The sequence below is a fragment of the Chamaea fasciata genome, unplaced genomic scaffold (genome assembly GCF_029207755.1).
Source record: "Chamaea fasciata isolate MVZ Bird 193981 ecotype frontalis unplaced genomic scaffold, bChaFas1.0.hap1 SCAF_1266, whole genome shotgun sequence".
Lineage (NCBI taxonomy): Eukaryota > Metazoa > Chordata > Aves > Passeriformes > Sylviidae > Chamaea > Chamaea fasciata.
Window position 1 is genome coordinate 1 of NW_027095351.1, and position 21,832 is coordinate 21,832.

Genomic DNA, 21,832 nt, shown 5'->3' on the forward strand with positions numbered 1-21,832 from the left:
GACGCAAAGCTCCGAAGCGCCGGCGCGGCGGATTGGAGGATGAGACGCGCGCGGCGATTGGCTGAAGGGGGGCGCGTGGCCACGCCCCTTTTTCTCCCGCCGCGCCGTCGCCGTGGCAACGCGGCCTAGCGCGGCCTAGCGCGGCCTGCGCTCGAGTAGGGAAGGGGGAAACCGCGGGGGAAAAAAAGGATTTTTTGGGGGAAAAAACCGTAAAAAAATCGGGATTGGGAGGCGCCGAGGGAAGCGCGAGGGGCGGGAGGAGGGGATCGGAGGCGGTGAAAAGCAGGAAAATGACGGCGGGGGCGGCAGGGATGAAAATAAACCGAAAAAAAAGTCCCCAAAATTCTGGGGTTTGGCCCCGGTTCCTTCCGTTTCTATTCCAAGTGATTTCCCACAAATTCGCAGAAGTTTTTTCCCCGAATTTTTATTTTTTTTTTCCCCCCCCCGATTTTTGGGGGATTTTCTCAGGATTTGCCCCAAATTTCCCTCATTTTTGACCCGACTTCTCGTCGTTTTCCCGTCAATTCCCAACGGCTCCTTCCAGCTTTTCTCGGCTTTTTCCCGAAGATTCCCTCAATTCCCCCCAAACTTCCCGGATTTTCCCCCCAAAATTCCAGGATTTTTCTCCCAAATCCCCTCGGAATCCGTCTCAAATTCCCGGGTTTGTCTCAAAATTCCGGGATTTTTTCGCCCAAAGTTCCAGAATTTTCCCAAACTTTCCAAAAGATTCCCGGATTTTCCTGCCCAAATCTTCAAAACCATCCAGACTTTTCCCCAAATCCCCCCAAATTTCCAGAATTTTTCCCCCCAAAATTCCAGGATATCCCCCAAGTCCTGGAATTCTCCCAAAATCTCCGCATTTCCCCCCCAAACTCCCCCCAAATTCCAAGATTTCCCCCCAAATTCCAAGATTTCCCCCCAAAATCCCAGATTTCCCCCCAAATTCCATGATTTCCTCCCAAAATCCCCCCAAATTTCCCCCAAAATTTAAAGATTCCCCCGAAAATTCCCAAATTTCCCCCAAAATTCCAGGATCTCCGCCAAAAGTCCTGGAATTCTCCCAAAATCCCCCAATTTCCCCCCCAAAATCCCCCAAAATCCCAGATTTCCCCCAAAATTCCCGGACTTTTCCACAAAAAATTCCAGAACTTTTCCGCACACCCCCCTCCCCCCCCCCCCCAAAAAAATCCCAGGACTTCTTCCCAACCAAATCCCTGGATTTTCCCGCCAAAATTCCCGGATTTTTCTCCCAAAACTCCCTCGGAAATTCCCGGATCTTCCCCCCGAAACTCCCATAATTCCCCGCAAGGCTCGGAGCCGAGGTGTCTGCAGCCGTTTATTGTCCCCGCGTGGGCGTGGCCCGGCGTGGGCGTGGCCCGGCGTGGGCGTGGCCCTCACAGACCGATGGTGTAGGAGCGGCCCGTGGGGTTGTGGAGGGCGGAGCACGCCGGCGCCGTCACCGCCCACTCGTACCACACCTTGGTGGGCGTGGCCACGCGCCAGAACGCCACCGCCACCTCCTGGCCCGCCCGCACCGGCACCGGCTGCTGTTGGGGGGGGGGGAGGGGAGCAAAAAAGGGGGAGGAGTCAGCTGGGACACGCCCACCGAGCTGGGCGAGAGGATGGGCAGTGGCCACGCCCACCAAGATGGCCGCCGGAGTGTGACCACGCTTACCAAGGTGGCCACTGTGAGTGGCCACGCCCACCAAGATGGCTGACCAGGTGGGAGTGGTCACACCCGCCAAGATGGCCGCCAAAATGGGAGTGGCCACGCCCACCAAGATGGCCGACAATAGGAGTGGTCACACCCGCCAATATGGCCGCCAAAGTGTGACCACGCCTACCAAGATGGCCGACAACAGGAGTGGCCACGCCCACCAAGATGGCGGCTGAGGTGGGAGGGGTCACGCCCGCCAATATGGCCGCCAAAATGTGTGCCCCAAATTCCCGGATTTCCGCCCCAAATTCCCGATTTTCCGCCCCAAATTCCCGATTTTCCGCCCCAAATTCCCGGATTTCTGCCCAAACCTCCCCAAGTTTGGGCCCAAAATTCCCTTTTTTTTCCCCCCCCTCCCCCAAGTTTCCGTCCGAAATTCCGGAATTTTTCACCCAAAATTCCCCATTTTTCTCTCTCCCAAAATTCCCATTTTTTCCCCCAAAACTCCTGTTTCCTTCCCCCAAAATTCCCGTTTTTTTCTCCCCAAATTCCTGATTTTTTCCCTCCAAATTCCCATTTTGGTTTTTTTTTCCCAAAATCCCTGTTTTTTTCCCAGAATTTCCATTGTTTTCTCCCCCAAATTCCCCTTTTTTTTCCCCAAAATTCCCATTTTGTTCTCCCCAAATCCTCGTTTTTCTCTCCCAAAATTCCCATTTTCTCTCCCAAAATTCCTGCGGTTTTTTGTTCCCAAAATTCCCATTTTCTTTCCCTAAAATTCCCATTTTATTCCTCCCCAAATCCCCGTTTTTTCCCCCAAATTCCCGTTTTTTCCCCAAATTCCCATTTTTCCCCCAAATCCGTTTTTTCCCCCAAATTCCCATCTTCCCCCCCAAATCCCCGTTTTTTCCCCAAATCCCCATTTTTCCCCAAATCCCCGTTTTTTTTCCCCCCAAATTCCCATTTTTCCCCCAAATCCCCGTTTTTTTTTTCCCCAAATTCCCGTTTTTTCCCCAAATCCCCATTTTTTCCCCCAAATTCCCATTTTTTCCCCCAAATTCCCATTTTTTCCCCCCAAATCCCCATTTTTTTCCCCAAATCCCCATTTTTTTCCCCAAATTCCCATTTTTTCCCCCCAAATCCCCGTTTTTTCCCCAAATCCCCGTTTTTTCCCCCAAATTCCCATTTTTTCCCCCCAAATCCCCATTTTTTCCCCCAAATTCCCGTTTTTTTCCCCCCAAATTCCTGTTTTCCCCCCAAATCCCCGTTTTTTCCCCAAATTCCCGTTTTTCACTCACCTTGATGGGGAAGAAAATGGGGAACCAGGAGAACAAGCCCGGGGAGTGCGTCTCGGGCCGGATGCCTGAAAATCCCAAAACCCCCCAAATTTACCCCAAAATTCCCAGGGCTTTCCCCCGAAATTTCCCCCCAAATTTCCCCATTTTTACCCCCAAATCCCTCAAAATTTTCCCCCAAAACTTTCCCATTTTTTTTCCCCCAATTTTCCCAACTTAGCCTCAAAAATTCCCAAATTTTCCCGTTTTCCCCTCAATTTTTTTTGCTTTTTCATCCCAAAATTTTGAGGCTTTCCCCCCAAATTTTGGGTTTTTCTTTCTCCCAATTTTCCCTTTTTTCCCCCCAAATTTTTTGATTTTTTTTCCCAATTTTTCCCTTTTTTCCCCCAAATTTTGGGTTTTTTCCCCAATTTTCCCTTTTTTTTCCCCAAATTTTTTGAGTTTTTTTCCCCAATTTTTCCCTTTTCTTCCCCCCAAATTTTTTAAATTTTTTTACCCCAATTTTCCCTTTTTTCCCCCAAATTTTTGTTGGTTTTTTTTCCCCGAATTGTCCCTTTTTCCCCCAAATTTTTGGGGTTTTTTTTCCCCAATTTTCCCTTTTTCCCCCAAAATTTTTTGAGTTTTTTCCCCAATTTTTCCCTTTTCCCCCCAAATTTTTGGGTTTTTTCCCCCAATTTTCCCTTTTCTTCCCCCTTTTTTTTTTTGCAGCTTTTCCCCCTTTTTCCATTAAACTTTTACCCAAAATCCTCCATCTTTTGCCCAAACTTTCCCTTCTTCCCCCCCGCCCCCCAAGCCCCGCCCCAAACCCAAGCCCCGCCCCTTCTCCTTTTCCTAACCCCATTCCCCCCATTTCCCTCAGGCCACGCCCCCTTACGGCCACACCCCGCCAAGCCACGCCCCCAACTCCAAACCCCGCCCACTCCCCCCTTCCCCAACCTCATTTTTTCCCCGTTTTTCACCCAAATTTCACCGTTTTTCCTCCAAATTTTTACATTTTCCCGCCCCCCGTTGGGCCCCGCCCCCCTTCGGCCCCGCCCCCCGTTGGGCCCCGCCCTCACTGAGGGTGACGTCACGGTAGAGGCGTGTCTCGAAGTAGCCGGCGAAGCCGTGCAGCACCGTCCCCACCTGCACGCGCCAGCTCAGCTCCGTGAAGCGGCTGTTGTCGGGGGAAGGGTCTGGGAAAATTCCCCAAATTCCGTCAAATCCGGGAAAAAAAAAAAAATCCGGAAGATTCCCCGTGGTCTCCGCCCACTTCCGGGGGTTTCCCGCTTTTTTCCCGGATTTTTTTCCCATTTTTTTTCAGGTTTTTTTCAATTTTTTCCGGATTTTTTTCCCCGTATTTTCTTTAATTTTTCGTAATTTTTTCGGGACTTTTTTGGGGTTTTTTCCCCGATTTTTTAGACTTTTTTCTCCCTTTTTTCTTGGATTTTTTTTTCCCCTCATTTGGGGATTTCCCCCCCCCTTTTTTTTGGATTTTTTCCCCTTATTTTTGGATTTTTTCCCCATTTTTTTTCGGATTTTTTCACGATTTTTTTCCCCCCTTTTTTTTTAGATTTTTTCCCCCTTTTTTTTGATTTTTTTCCCCCTCATTTTGGAATTTTTTCCCCCTTTTTTTTCGGATTTTTTCCCCTTATTTTTGGATTTTTTCCCAATTTTTTTTCGGATTTTTTCACGATTTTTTCCCCCCTTTTTTTTTGGATTTTTTCCCCTTATTTTTGGATTTTTTCCCAATTTTTTTCGCATTTTTTCACCATTTTTTTCCCCTTTTTCTCCCTGATTCTTTTATTTCTTTTTTTTTTCATTTTTTTCCCTTTTTTCTTTCTATTTTTTTCTTTTCTTCTGGAATTTCCCCCATTGTTTCTGGAGTTTTTTCTTTTTATTTTTTTCTTTTTTTAAAGCTGCTGTTGTCGGGGGAAGGGTCTGGAAAATTCCCCAAATTCCGTCAAATCCCGGCAAAAAAAAATCCGGAAGATTCCCCGTGGTTTCCGCCCACTTCCGGGCGGTTTCCCGCTTTTTTCCCGGATTTTTTTTCCCATTTTTTTTCAGGTTTTTTCTTTTTTTTTTTTTTCCAATTTTTTCCCGATTTTTTTCTCGGATTTTTTTTCCCCGCATTTTTTCTGAATTTTGTTCCCTTCTTTTCAGTATTTTTTCCGGTTTTTTCCGGATTTTTTGCCTATTTTGTTCCCAAATTTTTCTCTTTCTTCGTTTGTATTTTTCCCCAACTTGTTTCTCTTTTTTTCCGACTTTTTTTCCCATTCTTTCCGAATTTTTCCCCATTTTTTTCTGTATTTTTCCCTCTTTTTTCAAGCCTTTTTCCCACCTTTTTTTTTTGGAATTTTTCCCCATTTCTTGGGCCAATATTCCCCGGATTTCTGGGAAGATTTTCCCCGGAATTTTGGGAGATTTTTCCCAGAATTTTTGGGCGATTTTCCCCCGGAATTTCTTGGGCGATTTTCCCTGGAATTCTTTGTAGATTTTCTCCGGAATTCTGGGGAGCTTCTCCTGGAATTTTGAGCGCGATCTTCCCTGACGTTTCCAAGGTTTTCTTTCCTGGATATTTTTTCCCCCCGGAATTTTCAGGAGGTTTTTCCTTGGAATTTTCAGAATTTTTTTGCCAATTTTCCCTGGAATTTTAGGGACGTCTTCCCCCCCCCTGGAATTTTTTTTGGGGCCGGGAAATTTCCGCTGGAATTTTTTGAGGGTTTCCTCCGGAATTTTGTGACGTTTTCCCGGGGATTTTTTTTTTTTTTTTTTTTTTTCTTCTTTTTTTAACCTTTTCCCCAGGAATTTTTTTTGTTGTTTTTGTTTTGTTTTCCGGAACTTTCCTCACCTGGGTTGGGATGCTCGAAGGTGAAGCAGGGCAGCGGCGGCGCCACCTGGTGGAAGTTGTGCAGCCGCACCACGTACGGCGTCTCGAACTGCGCCTGCAAAAGGCCCCAAATCCCCCCAAATTCGCCCCAAATCCCAACGGCTTTCCTCAGATTTTTTCCCCCGTTTTTCCTCAATTTTTTTCCCATTTTTTTTAATCAACATTTTCCGGGTTTTTCCTCGATTTTTTTCCCCGTTTTTCGAAATCAAAATTCTCCATTTTTTTCCCTCAGTTTTTTTCCCCATTTTTTAAACAAATTTTTTGGGGTTTTTTCCTCGATTTTTTTTCCCTTTTTTTAAATCGAACTTTTGGGTTTTTTCCTCAATTTTTTCCCATTTTTTAATCAAATTTTTCGGGGCTTTTTCCTCATTTTTTTCCCGTTTTTCCTCAATTTTTTTCCCATTTTTAAATCGAACTTTTTGGGTCTTTTCCTCAATTTTTTTTCCCATTTTTTAATCAAATTTTTCGAGTTTTTTTCCTCAATTTTTTTCCCATTTTTTAATCAAAATTTTTGGGGTTTTTTCCTCGATTTTTTTTCCCCTTTTTTAAATCGAATTTTTGGGTTTTTTCCTCAATTTTTTCCCATTTTTAAATCAAATTTTTCGGGGTTTTTTCCTCAATTTTTTCCCGTTTTTCCTCAATTTTTTTCCCATTTTTAAATCGAAATTTTCGGGTCTTTTCCTCAATTTTTTTTCCCATTTTTTAATCAAATTTTTCGAGTTTTTTTCCTCAATTTTTTTCCCATTTTTTAATCAAAATTTTTGGGGTTTTTTCCTCGATTTTTTTTCCCCTTTTTTAAATCGAATTTTTGGGTTTTTTCCTCAATTTTTTCCCATTTTTTAATCAAATTTTTCGGGGTTTTTTCCTCATTTTTTTTCCCCGTTTTTCCTCAATTTTTTTCCCATTTTTAAATCGAACTTTTCGGGTCTTTTCCTCAATTTTTTTTCCCATTTTTTAATCAAATTTTTCGAGTTTTTTTCCTCAATTTTTTTTCCCATTTTTTAATCAAAATTTTCGGGTTTTTTCCCGTTATTCCTCAGTTTTTTCCCCATTTTTGACTCAAAATTTTCGGGTTTTTTCCTCAACTTTTTTTCCCATTTTTTAATCAAAATTTTCGGGGTTTTTTCCTCAATTTTTTTCCCTTTTTTTTTAAATCGAATTTTTGGGGTTTTTCCTCAATTTTTTCCCGTTTTTTAATCAAAATTCTCAGGTTTTTTCCTCAATTTTTTCCTGTTTTTTAAATCAAAATTTTCGTGGTTTTTTTCTCATTTATTTTTCGCATTTTTAAATCAAATTTTCCGGGTTTTTTCCTCAATTTTTTTTCCCCATTTTAAAATCAATTTTTTGGGGGTTTTTTCCTCAGTTTTTTCCCCACTTTTTAATCAAAACTTTCAGGTTTTTTCCTCAATTTTTTTCCTGTTTTTAAATCAAATTTTTCGGGTTTTTTCCTCAGTTTTTTTTTCCTGTTTTTCCTCCATTTTTTCCCCATTTTTAACCAAACTTTTCCTTTTTTTTCTTTGTTTTTTTTTTTCCCCTGTGTTTTAAATCAAAATTCTCCATTTTTTCCTTTTTTTTTTCTTCCCATTTTTTAATCAAATTTTTCGGGTTTTTCCCACAATTTTTTTTCCATTTTTTAAATTTAAAATTCTCCATTTTCCCGCCTTTTTTTCCTCCTCATTTCCCCCTTTTTTTCCTATTTTATTTGTTTTTTCCCCATTTCTTTCCCCTTTCCCCCCTTTTTCCCCCTTTCCCCCCCTTTTCTCATTTTTCCTTTTTCCCCTTTTTTCCCACTTTTTCCCCTTTTTTTCCCTCTTCTCTCATTTTTCCCCTTTCTCCTATTTTTCTCTTGCTTTTTCCCACTTTTCTCCTTTTTTCCCCTTTTTTTCCTATTTTTTTCTTGCTTTTTTCCCCATTTTTTCCCCTTGCTTCTTATTTTTCCCCATTTTTCCCCCATTTTTTCCCTTTTTTTTTCCCTTTTTCCCCCTTTTTTCCCTCTTTTCTCATTTTTCCCTTTTTTCCTGTTTTTTTCTTGCTTTTTTCCCACTTTTCCCCATTTTTTCCCCCATTTCCCCCCATTTCCCCCCATTTCCCCCCATTTTTCCCCATTTTCCCCCATTTTTCCCCCATTTTCCCCCATTTTCCCCCATTTTCCCCCCCATTTCCCCCCATTTTTCCCCATTTTCCCCCATTTTCCCCCATTTTTCCCCCATTTTCCCCCATTTTCCCCCATTTTCCCCCATTTCTCCCCATTTCCCCCCATTTCTCCCCATTTTCCCCCCATTTCCCCCCATTTTTCCCCATTTTCCCCATTTCCCCCCATTTTTCCCCCATTTTTCCCCATTTCCCCCCATTTTTCCCCCATTTTCCCCCATTTTTCCCCATTTCTCCCCATTTTTCCCCATTTCTCCCCATTTTTCCCCCATTTCCCCCCATTTTCCCCCATTTCTCCCCATTTTTCCCCCATTTCCCCCCATTTTCCCCCATTTTTTCCCCATTTTCCCCCCATTTTCCCCCATTTTTCCCCATTTTTTCCCATTTTTTCCCTTTTCCCCCCATTTCCCCCCATTTTCCCCCATTTTCCCCCATTTTTCCCCCATTTCTCCCCCATTTTCCCCCCATTTTCCCCCATTTTTCCCCATTTTCCCCCATTTTCCCCCATTTTCCCCCATTTTCCCCCATTTTCCCCCCCATTTTCCCCCATTTTTCCCCATTTCTCCCCATTTTTCCCCATTTTCCCCCATTTCCCCCCATTTTTCCCCCATTTTCCCCCATTTTTCCCCATTTCCCCCCATTTTTCCCCCATTTCCCCCATTTTCCCCCATTTTCCCCCATTTCCCCCCATTTTTCCCCCATTTTTTCCCCATTTTCCCCCATTTCCCCCATTTTCCCCCCGTTTCTCCCCATTTTTCCCCATTTTCCCCCATTTTTCCCCATTTTTCCCATTTCCCCCCATTTTCCCCCCGTTTCTCCCACCTCGGGGTGCCGGTCGTGCTCGCGGCAGCCGCGCACCTCGTTGTAGAGTTTGGAGGAGGAGACGGGAGCCAGGAAGGACGTGTACGACTGGGGGATGGACACCCCGTCCGCTGCAATTCCGAAAAATCCGCAACGTTCGGGATGGCAGGAAAAACCCCGCGACCGCCCGGACACAAATCCCCCCGTTCCGCCCCAAAACCGACGGGTTTCCCCCCAAAAAAATTCATTTTCCCATCCAAAATTCCCTTTTTTTTTTCCCCATCCAAACGCCCTTTTCCCAGTAAAACATTTTTCCACATAAAATTCAGTTTTTTCCTCACCCGAATTCCCATTTTTTTCCCATCAAAATTCCCATTTTTTCCCATCAAAATCCCCGTTTTTCCCCCCACAAAATTCCCATTTTTTCCCATCCAAATTCCCATTTTCCTCCCCACAAAATCCTCGTTTTTTCCCCCACAAAAATTCCCGTTTTTCCCCCCCAACAAAATTCCCGGTTTTTCCTCCACAAAATTCCCGATTTTTTCCCCCACAAAATTCCCATTTTTTTTCACCTCAATTCCCATATTCCCCCCACAAAATCCCCATTTTCCTCCCCCCAAAATTCCCATTTTTTCCCCCCAAAATTCCCATTTTTTCCCCCTAAATTCCCATTTTTTTCCCCCAAAATCCCCATTTTCCTCCCCACAAAATTCCCGTTTTTCCCCCCAAAATTCCCATTTTCCTCCCCCCAAAATTCCCGTTTTTCCCCCCAAAATTCCCATTTTCCTGCCCCCAAATTCCTCTTTTTCCCCCCAATTTATCCCAATCCTCCCATTTTTCGGCCGTTTTTCCCACTTTTTTTTCCCCCTTTCCTCTCCCAATTTTTTCCCCATTCCCCATTTTTCCCTCTCCCCTTCCCCCACCTCTCCCTCCCTTTTTTCCCCCCTTCCCCCCATTTTTCCCCACTTTTGTTCCCGTTTTTCCCCCATTTTCTCCCCATTTTCCCCCCCGTTTTTCCCCCATTTCTCCCCGTTGTTTTTTTGGCCCATTTTCCCGGTTTTTCCCCCCATTTCCCTCTTTTTTTTTTCCTATTTTCCCGGTTTTTCCCCCGTTTCCCCATTATTTTCCCCCATTTCTCCCCATTATTTTTTTCCCTGTTTCCCCGTCGTTTCCCCCCGTTTCCTCCATTATTTTCCCCCATTATTTTTCCCCCCTTTTCCCGTGGTTTTATCCCGGTTTTCCTGTCGTTTTTCCCCCCGTTTCCCCCATTATTTTTCCCCATTCCCCCATCATTTTCCCCCTTTTCCCATGGTTTTATCCCGGTTTTCCCGTTATTTTTCCCCTGTTCCCCCATTATTTTCCCCCCGTTCTCCCGTTATTTTCCCCCTGTTTTCCCGTCCTTTTCCCCCCATTTTCCCGTCCTTTTCCCCCCGTTTTCCCGTGGTTTTCCCCCCGTTTTCCCGTGCTTTTCCCCCCGTTTTCCCGTTATTTTTCCCCCCGTTTTCCCGAGGTTTTCTCCCGATTTTCCCGTGGTGTTATCCCGATTTTCCCGTGCTTTTCCCCCCGTTTTCCCGTTATTTTTCCCCCCGTTTTCCCGTTATTTTTCCCCCCGTTTTCCCGTGGTGTTATCCCGATTTTCCTGTGCTTTTCCCCCCATTTTCCCGTCGTTTCCCCCCGTTTTCCCGTGCTTTTCCCCCCGTTTTCCCGTGGTGTTATCCTGATTTTCCCGTGATTTTCCCCCGTTTTCCCGTGGTGTTATCCCGATTTTCCCGTGCTTTTCCCCCCGTTTTCCCGTGGTTTCCCCCCGTTTTCCCGTGCTTTTCCCCCCATTCTCCCGTGGTGTTATCCCGATTTTCCCGTGGTGTTATCCCGATTTTCCCGTGTTTTTCCCCCCGTTTTCCCGTGGTTTTATTCCCGTTTTCCCGTCGTTTTATCCCGGTTTTCCCGTCGTTTTTCCCCCCGTTTCCCCATTATTTTTCCCCAATTTCCCCATTATTTTCCCCCATTTCTCCCCATTATTTTTCCCCCATTTTCCCGTGGTTTTATCCCGGCTTTCCCGTGCTTTTCCCCCCGTTTTCCCGTGTTTTCCCCCCGTTTTCCCGTGGTTTTTCCCCCCATTTTCCCGTGGTTTCCCCCCGTTTTCCCGTGCTTTCCCCCCCGTTTTCCCGTGCTTTCCCCCCGTTTTCCCGTGGTTTTATCCCGTTTTCCCGTGGTGTTATCCCGATTTTCCCGTGTTTTCCCCCCGTTTTCCCGTGGTTTCATCCCGATTTTCCCGTGTTTTCCCCCCGTTTTCCCGTGGTTTTATCCCGTTTTCCCGTGGTGTTATCCCGATTTTCCCGTGGTTTCATCCCGATTTTCCCGTGTTTTCCCCCCGTTTTCCCGTGTTTTCCCCCCGTTTTCCCGTGTTTTCTCCCCGTTTTCCCGTGTTTTCCCCCCGTTTTCCCGTGTTTTCCCCCCGTTTTCCCGTGTTTTCCCCCCGTTTTCCCGTGGTTTTCCCCCCATTTTCCCGTTATTTTTCCCCCCATTTTCCCGTGGTGTTATCCCATTTTCCCGTGGTGTTATCCCGATTTTCCCGTGCTTTCCCCCCATTTTCCCGTGGTTTTATCCCATTTTCCCGTGGTGTTATCCCGATTTTCCCGTGCTTTCCCCCCCGTTTTCCCGTGGTGTTATCCCGATTTTCCCGTGTTTTCCCCCCCGTTTTCCCCGCCCACCCTTGAGGCAGCCCCGGGCCCCGTCCAGGCACTCCGGGGACAGCTCGTTGTCGCCGAAGGAGCCCAGCAGCTCCGACACCACCACGTCCGCCGGCTCGGGCGCCGCCCAGCCCCGCATGTCGCGCGGCACCACCGACACCTGCGAGCCCCACTCCTCCCACTGGCAGTTCTCCAGCCTGATTAGCGGTAATTAGCCTTAATTAGCGCGTTAATCATCGCTAATAACCCCGCTGATCAATCGGGGAGAAATCCCGATCGGGGATCGATAAAATATTGGTGATCGATAACCCGCCCCCGCTCCTCCCGCTGGCAGTTCTCCAGCCTGATCAGCGGTAATTAGCATTAATTAGCGCGTTAATCATCGCTAATAACCATTAATAACCCCCCCCCCCCGCTCGATCGGGGAGAAATCCCGATCGGGGATCGATAAAATATTGGTGATCGATAACCCGCCCCGCTCCCTATTGATCCCTATTGATCGCTATCGATCCCTATTGATCCCTATCGATCACTATCGATCCCTATTGATCTCCATTGATCTCTACTGATCTCTATCAACTCCTATTGATCTCCATCAATCATTATTGATCTCCATCAACCCCTGTTCCTCCCTATTGATCCCGATTGATCCCTATTGATCTCTACTGATTCCTATTGACCTCTATCAACCCCTGTTCCTCCCCACTGATCTCTATCAACCCCTATTGATCTCTATCGGTCACTATCGATCCCTATTGATCCCGATTGATCTCTACTGATTCCTATTGACCTCTATCAATCCCTATTGCTCCCCATGGATCTCTATCAATCCCTATCGATCCCTATCGATTCCTATCGATCCCTACTGATTCCTATTCACCTCTATCAATCCCTACTGATCTCTATCAAACCCTATTGGTTCCTATTGATCTCTATCAATCCCTATTGATCCCCATCAATCCCTATCGATCCCCACTGATCCCTATTGATCTCTATCAATCTCTATTGATCCCTATCAACCCCTTTTGATCCCTATCAATCCCTATTGATCCCCATCAATCCCTGTTCATCCCTATCGATCTTTGTCAACCCCTATTGACCCCTATTGGTTCCTATCGATCCCTATTGATCCCCATTGATCTCTGTCAATCCCTATTGGTCCCCATCAAAGGCTATTGCCCCCTATTGCCCCGTATTGACCTCTATCAATCCCGACTGCTCCCTATTGATTCCCATCGATCCCTACTGATCCCTATCCATCCCTATTGATTCCCATCGATCCCTACTGATCCCTATCCATCCCTACTGATTCCCATCGATCCCCACTGATCCCGATCAACCCCTACTGCTCCCTATTGATTCCTACCAACCCCTATTGATCCCTATTGATCTCTATCAATGCCTATTGATTTGTATTGATTCCTATCAATCTGTATCGATCCCTATTGATCTCTATCAACTCCCATTGATCTCTATCAATCCCTATTGATCCCTATTGATCTCTGTCAACTCCCATTGATCTCTATCAATCCCTATTGATCGCTATTGATCTCTATTAATCCCTATTGATCCCTATTGATCTCTGTCAACCCCCATTGATCTCTATCAATCCCTATTGATCTCTATCAACTCCTATTGATCTCTATTGATCTTTATCAACCCCTATTGATCCCTATTGGTTCCTTTTGATCCCTACTGATCCCTATTGATCTGGGTCAACCCCTATTGATCTCTATCAACCCCTATTGATCTCCATCAATCCCTATTGATCCCTATTGATTCCTATCGATCCCTATCGATCCCTATTGATCTCTATCAATCCCTATCGATCCCTATTGATCTCTATCAATCCCTATCGATCCCTATTGATCTCTATCAATCCCTATCGATCCCTATTGATCTCTATCAATCCCTATCGATCCCTATTGATCTCTATCAATCCCTATTGATCCCCATTGATCTCCGTCAATCCCTATTGATCTCCATCAACCCCTATTAATCTCCATCAATTTCTATTGATCCCTATTGATTCCTATCAATCTCCATCGATCCCTATCGATCCCGATCGATCCCTGTCGATCCCGATCGATCCCGATCGGTCCCGATCGGTCAGGCATCGATGGGCACTCACGTGACCACGGCGTTGGGGTTCTTCTCGACGGCGTAGAGCCGGACCCTGGCGCCGGCCTGGCGGGCGGCCCGCAGCACCGCGGCCACCAGGGGCCCCCGGCCGGCCCCCAGCACCATGACCACCCTGAAATGGGGACCGAGCACCTCGGAATCGGCCTCTGCGCCCCCGAAAACCCCCAAATTCACCCCGAAATCGGCCAAAACGGCCCAAAATTACCCCAAAAACCCCAAAATTAACCCAAAATCAACCCCGAAAACAACCACAGAAACCTTCAGAATCAGCCCCCCAAAAAACCCCAAAATCGGCCTAAAAAAATCCAAAAATGGGAAAATTAACCCCAAAATCGGGTTCAGCGCCCCCGAAAACCCCCAAATTCACCCCGAAATCGGCCAAAACGGCCCAAAATTACCCCAAAAACCCCAAAATTAACCCAAAATCAACCCCGAAAACAACCACAGAAACCTTCAGAATCAGCCCCCCAAAAAACCCCAAAATCGGCCTAAAAAAACCCAAAAATGGGAAAATTCACCCCAAAATCGGCTTCTGCGCCCCCGAAAACCCCAAAATTCACCCCGAAATCGGCCAAAACGGCCCAAAATTACCCCAAAAACACCAAAATTAACAGAAAAAAAACCCCGAAAACACCAAAAATTGGGGGGGGGATTTTTGGGCATTTTGGGGCTGGAATTTTGGGGAATTTTGGGGAAATTTTGGGGAAATTTTGGGGAATTTTGGGGAAATTTTGGGGAATTTGGGGATTTTTTGGGGAATTTTGGGGATTTTTTTGGGGAATTTGGGGGAATTTTGGGGAATTTTGGGGATTTGGGGGATTTTTTGGGGATTTTTTGAGGAGTTTTGAGAATTTTGGGGGGAATTTCGGGGATTTTTTGGGAATTTTGGGGATTTTGGGAGAATTCTGGGGATTTTTGGATCAGATTTTTGGGAATTTGGGGGCTGATTTTGGGGGGAATTCCGGGGATTTTGGGGCAATTCCGGAGCCAATTTTGGGGCATTTTGGGTATTTTTGGGGCTGGAATTTTGGGGATTTGAGGCTTTTTGGGATTTTTTGGGAATTTTGGGGATTTTAGGGCCGGATTTTTGGGAATTTTGGCGCGATTTGGGGCCGATTTTGAGGTGAATTTGGGCGATTTTGGCGCCAGGTCCGGATGGATTTTCGGGCATTTCCAAGCGGGATTTTTTTCGGGATTTTTGGGATTTTCGAGGGAGAATTTTGGGGAATTCGGGGATTTTTTGGGGCGGGTTTTTTGGATTTTTGAGAAGTTTGGGGCAGATTTTTGGGATTTTGGGGGATTTGGGGTAATTTTGGCGAATTTTGGGCGATTTTGGGGCGGATTTGGGGGATTTCGGGTCATTTTTGGGACGGTTTCTGGGTCTTTTCCGGCCGTATTTTCGGGGAATTTTGGGGCTGAATTTCGGGGATTTTTTGGGGATTTTGGGGATTTTTGGGGCGGGGTTTTTGGATTTTGGGGATTTTGGGCGATTTTTGGGGGGATTTGGGGGGATTTTGGGTAATTTTGGGGGATTTTTGGGGGCACTCACTGCACGTTCGTCTCCCGCTCCCCCTCGGGCACCCGATCCTGCAGACACCTAAAAATGGCCTGGGGGGAGGAAATATGCAAATTTATGCAAATCAAGGGGCGTGGCCACACGCAAACCACCTCATCCCCTTGCTCGCGCTGATTAGGGGGCGTGGCTATGCAAATTAGAGCAGCAGCCGTGCCAATCAACGCCGTTATACACCACTTAGAACCGCGCGTATGTAAATTAATGAGCTCTGTATGCAAATTACAGCTGCTTCATGCAAATTAGGGGCGTGGTCAAGCGAATGGAGAGAGCAGGCAGTTTGCCCGGCCCGGAAATGAAGGGCGGGGCTATGCAAATCACGCTGATCATCAAACCAGCTATCGAAACGTTTATGCAAATCACAAAGAAGTTTATGCAAATTAGGCCCCACCCAAGCGAATGAGGCAGCCGTATGCAAATGAGAAAATCGACACAAAACTAAGGCAATGAATATGCAAATCAGGCTGTTAATACGTCAATTAGAATCTGGGCCGGTTAGGGAAATTATGCAAATGGCATGCAAATTGCATGCAAATGAGGGAACCTGCTGGCACGTGCAGGCTTGCGAATATGCAAATGAGATGCAAATGAGCTCACCAGCTGGTAGCAGCGGGGAACGGAACGGGGCGGGTTGGGAGCATGCAAATGAGATTCAGATTTTATGCAAATGAGGCGACCTGCTGCTACCAGGCGGAATTTGCAAGGGTTGGGTTGTGTGTGTATGCAAATGAGATGTAAATTTGATGCAAATGAGCTCGCATCCTAGTAGTGGTAGCTAATCTGAGTGTGTTCTGGATATGCAAATGAGATGGAGATGTTATGCAAATGAGCTCACATACTAGCAATGGCAGTTAATTTAACTGAGTGTGTTCTGGGCATGCAAATGAGAGGCAGATTTTATGCAAATGAGCCGACCTCCTGCTACCAGGAGGAAACGGTAAGGGGCGGCTTCTGCGTATGCAAATGAGATGCGAATTTTATGCAAATGAGCTCGCACCCCCAGTAGTGACGCTTAACATGACTGGGGGGGGGGGGGGTGTTCTGGATATGCAAATTGCATGCAAATTTTATGCAAATGAGCTGACCCGCTGGTAGCAGCAGGGAAACGCATGGGGTGGGTTGGGAGCATGCAAATGAGATGCAAATTTTATGCAAATGAGCAGACCTGCTGGTACTGGCAGTACTTGATGGGATCCTTCTCGAACACCTCGTAGGTCTGCGACTCCAGGTTGTCCATCAGGGGCTGGAAAAACGCCCGGAATTCCCAAAAATTCCCAGAATTCCCCAAATTCCCCCCAAAATTCCCCAGAATTCCACCCAAAATTCCAAAATTCCACCCAAATTCCCCCAAAATTCCCAAATTCCACCCAAAATTCCCCGAATTCCACCCAAAATTCCCCAGAATTCCACCCAAAATTCCCAAATTTCACCCAAAATCCCCCAAAATTCCACCCAAAATTCCCCAGAATTCCACCCAAAATTCCACCCAAAATTCCCCGAATTCCAACCGGATTCTCCCGAAATTCCCTTTTTCCCCTCCCCCCCACCACAACAACAAAAAACAAACTTCCCGAAATTCACGTTTTCGTCCCCAAAAAAAGAATCCGAAAAGAATTCCGGGGTTTTTTCCTAAAATTTCCGTCTTTTCATCCCAAAATTTTGGGCGAAATTCCCGGTTTTCCCGTTTGGTTCTGAGTCACTGGGAGGGACTGGGAGGGACTGGGCTGAACTGGGATGAACTGGGAGAGGCTTTAGGGTCACTGGGACGAACTGGGAACGAGTATTTTGTTACTGGTTTGGGGTTTTTCCTTACTGGGAGTTACTGGTTTGGGCTCTGGGGTTACTGGGCGGTCACTGGGCTGAACTGGGATGAACTGGGATGAACTGGGAGAGGATTTGGAATCACTGGGAGCCAATTTGGGGTCACTGGGACAAACTGGGAACGAACTCTTTGTTGCTCGTTTGGGGTTTTCCCTTACTGGGAGTTACTGGTTTGGGGCCTGGTGTTACTGGGGGGTCACTGGGATGAACTGGGCTGAACTGGGATGAACTGGGATGAACTGGGAGATGGTTTGGAATCACTGGGAGCCAATTTGGGGTCACTGGGACGAACCGGGAACGAGTTTTCTGTTACTGGTTTGGGGCGTTTCCTTACTGGGAGTTACTGGTTTGGGCTCTGGGGTTACTGGGCGGTCACTGGGCTGAACTGGGATGAACTGGGATGAACTGGGAGAGGATTTGGAATCACTGGGAGCCAATTTGGGGTCACTGGGACAAACTGGGAACGAACTCTTTGTTGCTCGTTTGGGGTTTTCCCTTACTGGGAGTTACTGGTTTGGGGCCTGGTGTTACTGGGGGGTCACTGGGATGAACTGGGCTGAACTGGGATGAACTGGGATGAACTGGGAGATGGTTTGGAATCACTGGGAGCCAATTTGGGGTCACTGGGACGAACCGGGAACGAGTTTTCTGTTACTGGTTTGGGGCGTTTCCTTACTGGGAGTTACTGGTTTGGGCTCTGGGGTTACTGGGGCCTCACTGGGATGAACTGGGATGAACTGGGATGAACTGGGAGAGGGTTTGGAATCACTGGGAGCCAATTTGGGGTCACTGGGATGAACCGGGAACGAGTTTTCTGTTACTGGTTTGGGGCGTTTCCTTACTGGGAGTTACTGGTTTGGGGCCGGGGGTTACTGGGGCCTCACTGGGATGAACTGGGCTGAACTGGGATGAACTGGGATGAACTGGGATGCACTGGGATGAACTGGGAGAGGGTTTGGAATCACTGGGAGCCAATTTGGGGTCACTGGGATGAACCGGGAACGAGTTTTCTGTTACTGGTTTGGGGCGTTTCCTTACTGGGAGTTACTGGTTTGGGGCCGGGGGTTACTGGGGCCTCACTGGGATGAACTGGGCTGAACTGGGATGAACTGGGATGAACTGGGATGCACTGGGATGAACTGGGAGAGGGTTTGGGGTCACTGGGAGCCAATTTGGGGTCACTGGGACGAACTGGGAACGAGTATTTTGTTACTGGTTTGGGGTTTTTTCCTTACTGGGAGTTACTGGTTTGGGGCCTGGGGTTACTGGGAGGTCACTGGGATGAACTGGGCTGAACTGGGATGAACTGGGAGAGGCTTTGGAATCACTGGGAGCCAATTTGGGGTCACTGGCACGAACCGGGAACGACTTTTTAGTTACTGGTTTGGGGTTTTCCCCTTACTGGTTGTTACTGGTCTGGGCCCTGGCCTTACTGGGAGAGCACCGGTGGGAACCGGGCTGCAGCGCCGCGCCTCACCTGCAGGGGGCTCTGCAGGTAATCCTCGTAGCCGCGGGCGTAGAGCTCGTAGGCCGAGGGCGGCGGGCGGTGCTGCCCCAGGTGCTCCAGGTACTGCAGGTAGGCCGCCAGGGGGCGCCCGCCGTGCCTCGGGCAGCCCTGCACGATGATCTGCACGTCCAGCTGCGGGGGAGACCAGTACGGACCAGTATGGACCAGTACGGACCAGTATGAACCAGTACAGAGCTCTATAGGTTAATATGAAACCAGTATAGACCAGTATAAACCAGTGTAAGCCAAGCGCCAGGGGGCGCCCTGCACGATGACCTGCACGTCCAGCTGTGAGAGAAACCAGTATGGACCAGTATGGACCAGTATGAACCAGTACGGACCAGTATGAACCAGTACGAACCAGTACAAACCAGTATAAATCAGTATGAACCAGTACGAACCAGTATGAACCAGTATAAATCAATATAAACCAGTATGAACCACTATGAACCAGTACGGAGCTCCATAGGTTAAAGTGGAACCAGTACGGACCAGTATAAACCAGTATGAACCAGTACAAACCAGTACGGAGCTCCACAGGTTAATGTGGAACCAGTATAGGCCAGTATAAACCAGTATGGACCAGTATGAACCAGCATGGAGCAGCATGAACCATTCTGGATCAGTATAAATCAGTATGGACCAGTATAAACCAGTACAAACCAGTATGAACCAGTATAAGCCAACATAAACCAGTATGGACCAGTATAAACCATTCTGGACCAGTATAGACCAACATTAACCAGTATAAACCAGTATGGACCAGTATGAACCAATATAAACCAGCATGAACCAGTATAAGCCATTCTGGATCAGTATGGACCAGTATAAACCAGTACGGACCAGTATGGACCACGATAAATCAGTATAAACCAGTATAAACCAATATAAACCAATATAAACCAGTATAAACCAGTATGGACCAGTATGGACCACGATAAATCAGTATAAACCAGTATAAACCAATATAAACCAGTACAAACCAATACAGACCAGTATAAAACAATATAAACCAATATAAACCAGTACGGACCAATATAAACCATTTTGGCTCAGTATAAACCAGCATGAACCAGTATAAACCAGTACGAACCAGTAAACAACCAATATAAACCACTATAAACCAGGACGAACCAGTAAACAACCAATACAAACCACTATAAACCAATATGTACCAGTAAACAACTAATACAAACCAGTATGGATGACGACAAACCAGTACAATCCAGTATAAACCAGTATAGACCAGTACGGACCACAACAAATCAGTATAAACCATTATAAACCAGTATAAACCAGTACAGACCAGTACAAACCAGTACCAAAGCCCCATTTTTCCCCCATTTTGGACCCTATTGGTTGCCCAACCTCCCCCCGAATCCCCTCCCAGTATAACCCAGTATAACCCAGTATGTCCCAGTACCTTGAGCAGCTGTCCCAGCAGGCGCTGGTGACCCCGGCCCAGCACTGGGAATCCTTTCTTGTTGGTGAGGAAGAGTCTGGTGGGGAGCAAGGCCGCCCTCACCGGCTCCCCCAGCCAGCGGGCCAGGGCCGGGGCCGAGGGCAGGTCCGGGCCCAGCTCCAGGGCTGGAAAAAACCAGTACAAACCAGTATAAACCAGTATGGATCAATACAAACCAGTATAAACCACTATGGATCAATATAACCCACTGTAAGCCATTATATCCCAGTATGGACCAGTATGGACCAGTATAAGCCAGCCAGGGCCGGGGCCGAGGGCAGGTCCGGGCCCAGCTCCAGGGCTGGAAAAGACCAGTACAAACCAGTATAAACCAGTATGGACCAGTATAAACCAGTATGGATCCATATAACCCACTGTAAGCCATTATATCCCAGTATGGACCAGTATGGACCAGTATAAGCCAGCCAGGGCCGGGGCCGAGGGCAGGTCCGGGCCCAGCTCCAGGGCTGGAAAAAACCAGTACAAACCAGTATAAACCAGTACAAACCAGTATAAACCACTACGGACCAGTATAAACCACTATGGATCAATATAACCCATTGTAAGCCATTATATCCCAGTATGGACCAGTATGGACCAGTATAAGCCAGCCAGGGCCGGGGCCGAGGGCAGGTCCGGGCCCAGCTCCAGGGCTGGAAAAAACCAGTACAAACCAGTATAAACCACTACGGACCAGTATAAACCAGTATGCACCAGTATAAACCAGTATGCACCAGTATAAACCAGTATGGACCAGTATAAACCAGTATGGACCAATATAAACCAGTCTGGACTAATACAGACCAATATAAACCAGTACGGACCAATACAGACCACTACAAACCAGTACAAACCAGCATAAACCAGTACAACCCAGTACGGACTACTATAAACCAGTATGCACCAGTATAAACCAGTATGGACCAGTATAAACCAGTATAACCTCGCCCTGCTCCCAGCTGAGGATCCGCCCTCTCTCTGCTAAGCCCCGCCCCTTTACGCGAGGCCACGCCTCCTCCCAAGTAAGCCCCGCCCCTTTTAGATTATCCCGCCGTCTTTCCGCAAAGCCCCGCCCCCTCCCAGGCCACGCCCCCCTCAGGCCAAGCCGCACCCCTCAGTTAGCTCCAGCCCCTCTTCTGTGAAGCCCCGCCCCTCCCGGGGAAGCCCCGCCCCTTTGAAAGGAGGCCCCGCCCCTCACCGAGCGCCACCCGCTTGTTGTAGTCGAGGAGGGTGCGGAAGTTGTGCCACCTGGGGGGGGAGGGGAGGGGCACACCTGGGCACACCTGGGCGGCCCCAAAATCCCCCAAAATAGCCCCAAAATCACCCCCGAAAATTCCCAGAGTTATCCCGAAATCATCCCGAAATTATCCCGAAATTATCCCCAAAATCCCCCAAACCAACCCCAAAATCAGCCCCGAAAATTCCCAGAGTCATCCCGAAATCATCCCGAAATCATCCCGAAATTATCCCCAAAATCCCCCAAACCAACCCCAAAATCACCCCCGAAAATTCCCAGAGTCATCCCGAAATTATCCCGAAATTATCCCCAAAATTATCCCCAAAATCCCCCAAACCAGCCCCAAAATCACCCCCGAAAATTCCCAGAGTTATCCCGAAATTATCCCGAAATTATCCCGAAAATTATCCCCAAAATCCCCCAAATTAGCCCCAAAATCATCCCGAAATTATCACCAAATTATCCCAAAAATTATCCCCAAAATCCCCCAAATTAGCCCCAAAATCATCCCCGAAAATTCCCAGAGTCATCCCGAAATTATCCCGAAATTATCCCGAAATTATCCCGAAAATTATCCCCAAAATCCCCCAAATTAGCCCCAAAATCACCCCCGAAAATTCCCAGAATCAT

The 21,832-nt window shown here is 47.1% G+C and overlaps 1 protein-coding gene across 1 annotated transcript; it reads right to left on the reverse strand.

Moving 5' to 3' along the window:
* Window positions 1-1,318: 1,318 nt before the first annotated feature.
* On the reverse strand, window positions 1,319-21,329 carry LOC136284685 (protein arginine N-methyltransferase 5-like; the record flags this gene model as incomplete). The annotated part of the gene is made up of 12 exons (XM_066175048.1): window positions 1,319-1,547; window positions 2,953-3,017; window positions 4,008-4,124; window positions 5,780-5,873; window positions 8,792-8,901; window positions 11,482-11,657; window positions 13,592-13,714; window positions 15,152-15,210; window positions 16,341-16,418; window positions 18,474-18,635; window positions 19,927-20,090; window positions 21,164-21,329. Coding segments are annotated over 12 exons (1,467 nt in total), but the record flags the coding sequence as incomplete, so codon positions are not given.
* Window positions 21,330-21,832: the final 503 nt, after the last annotated feature.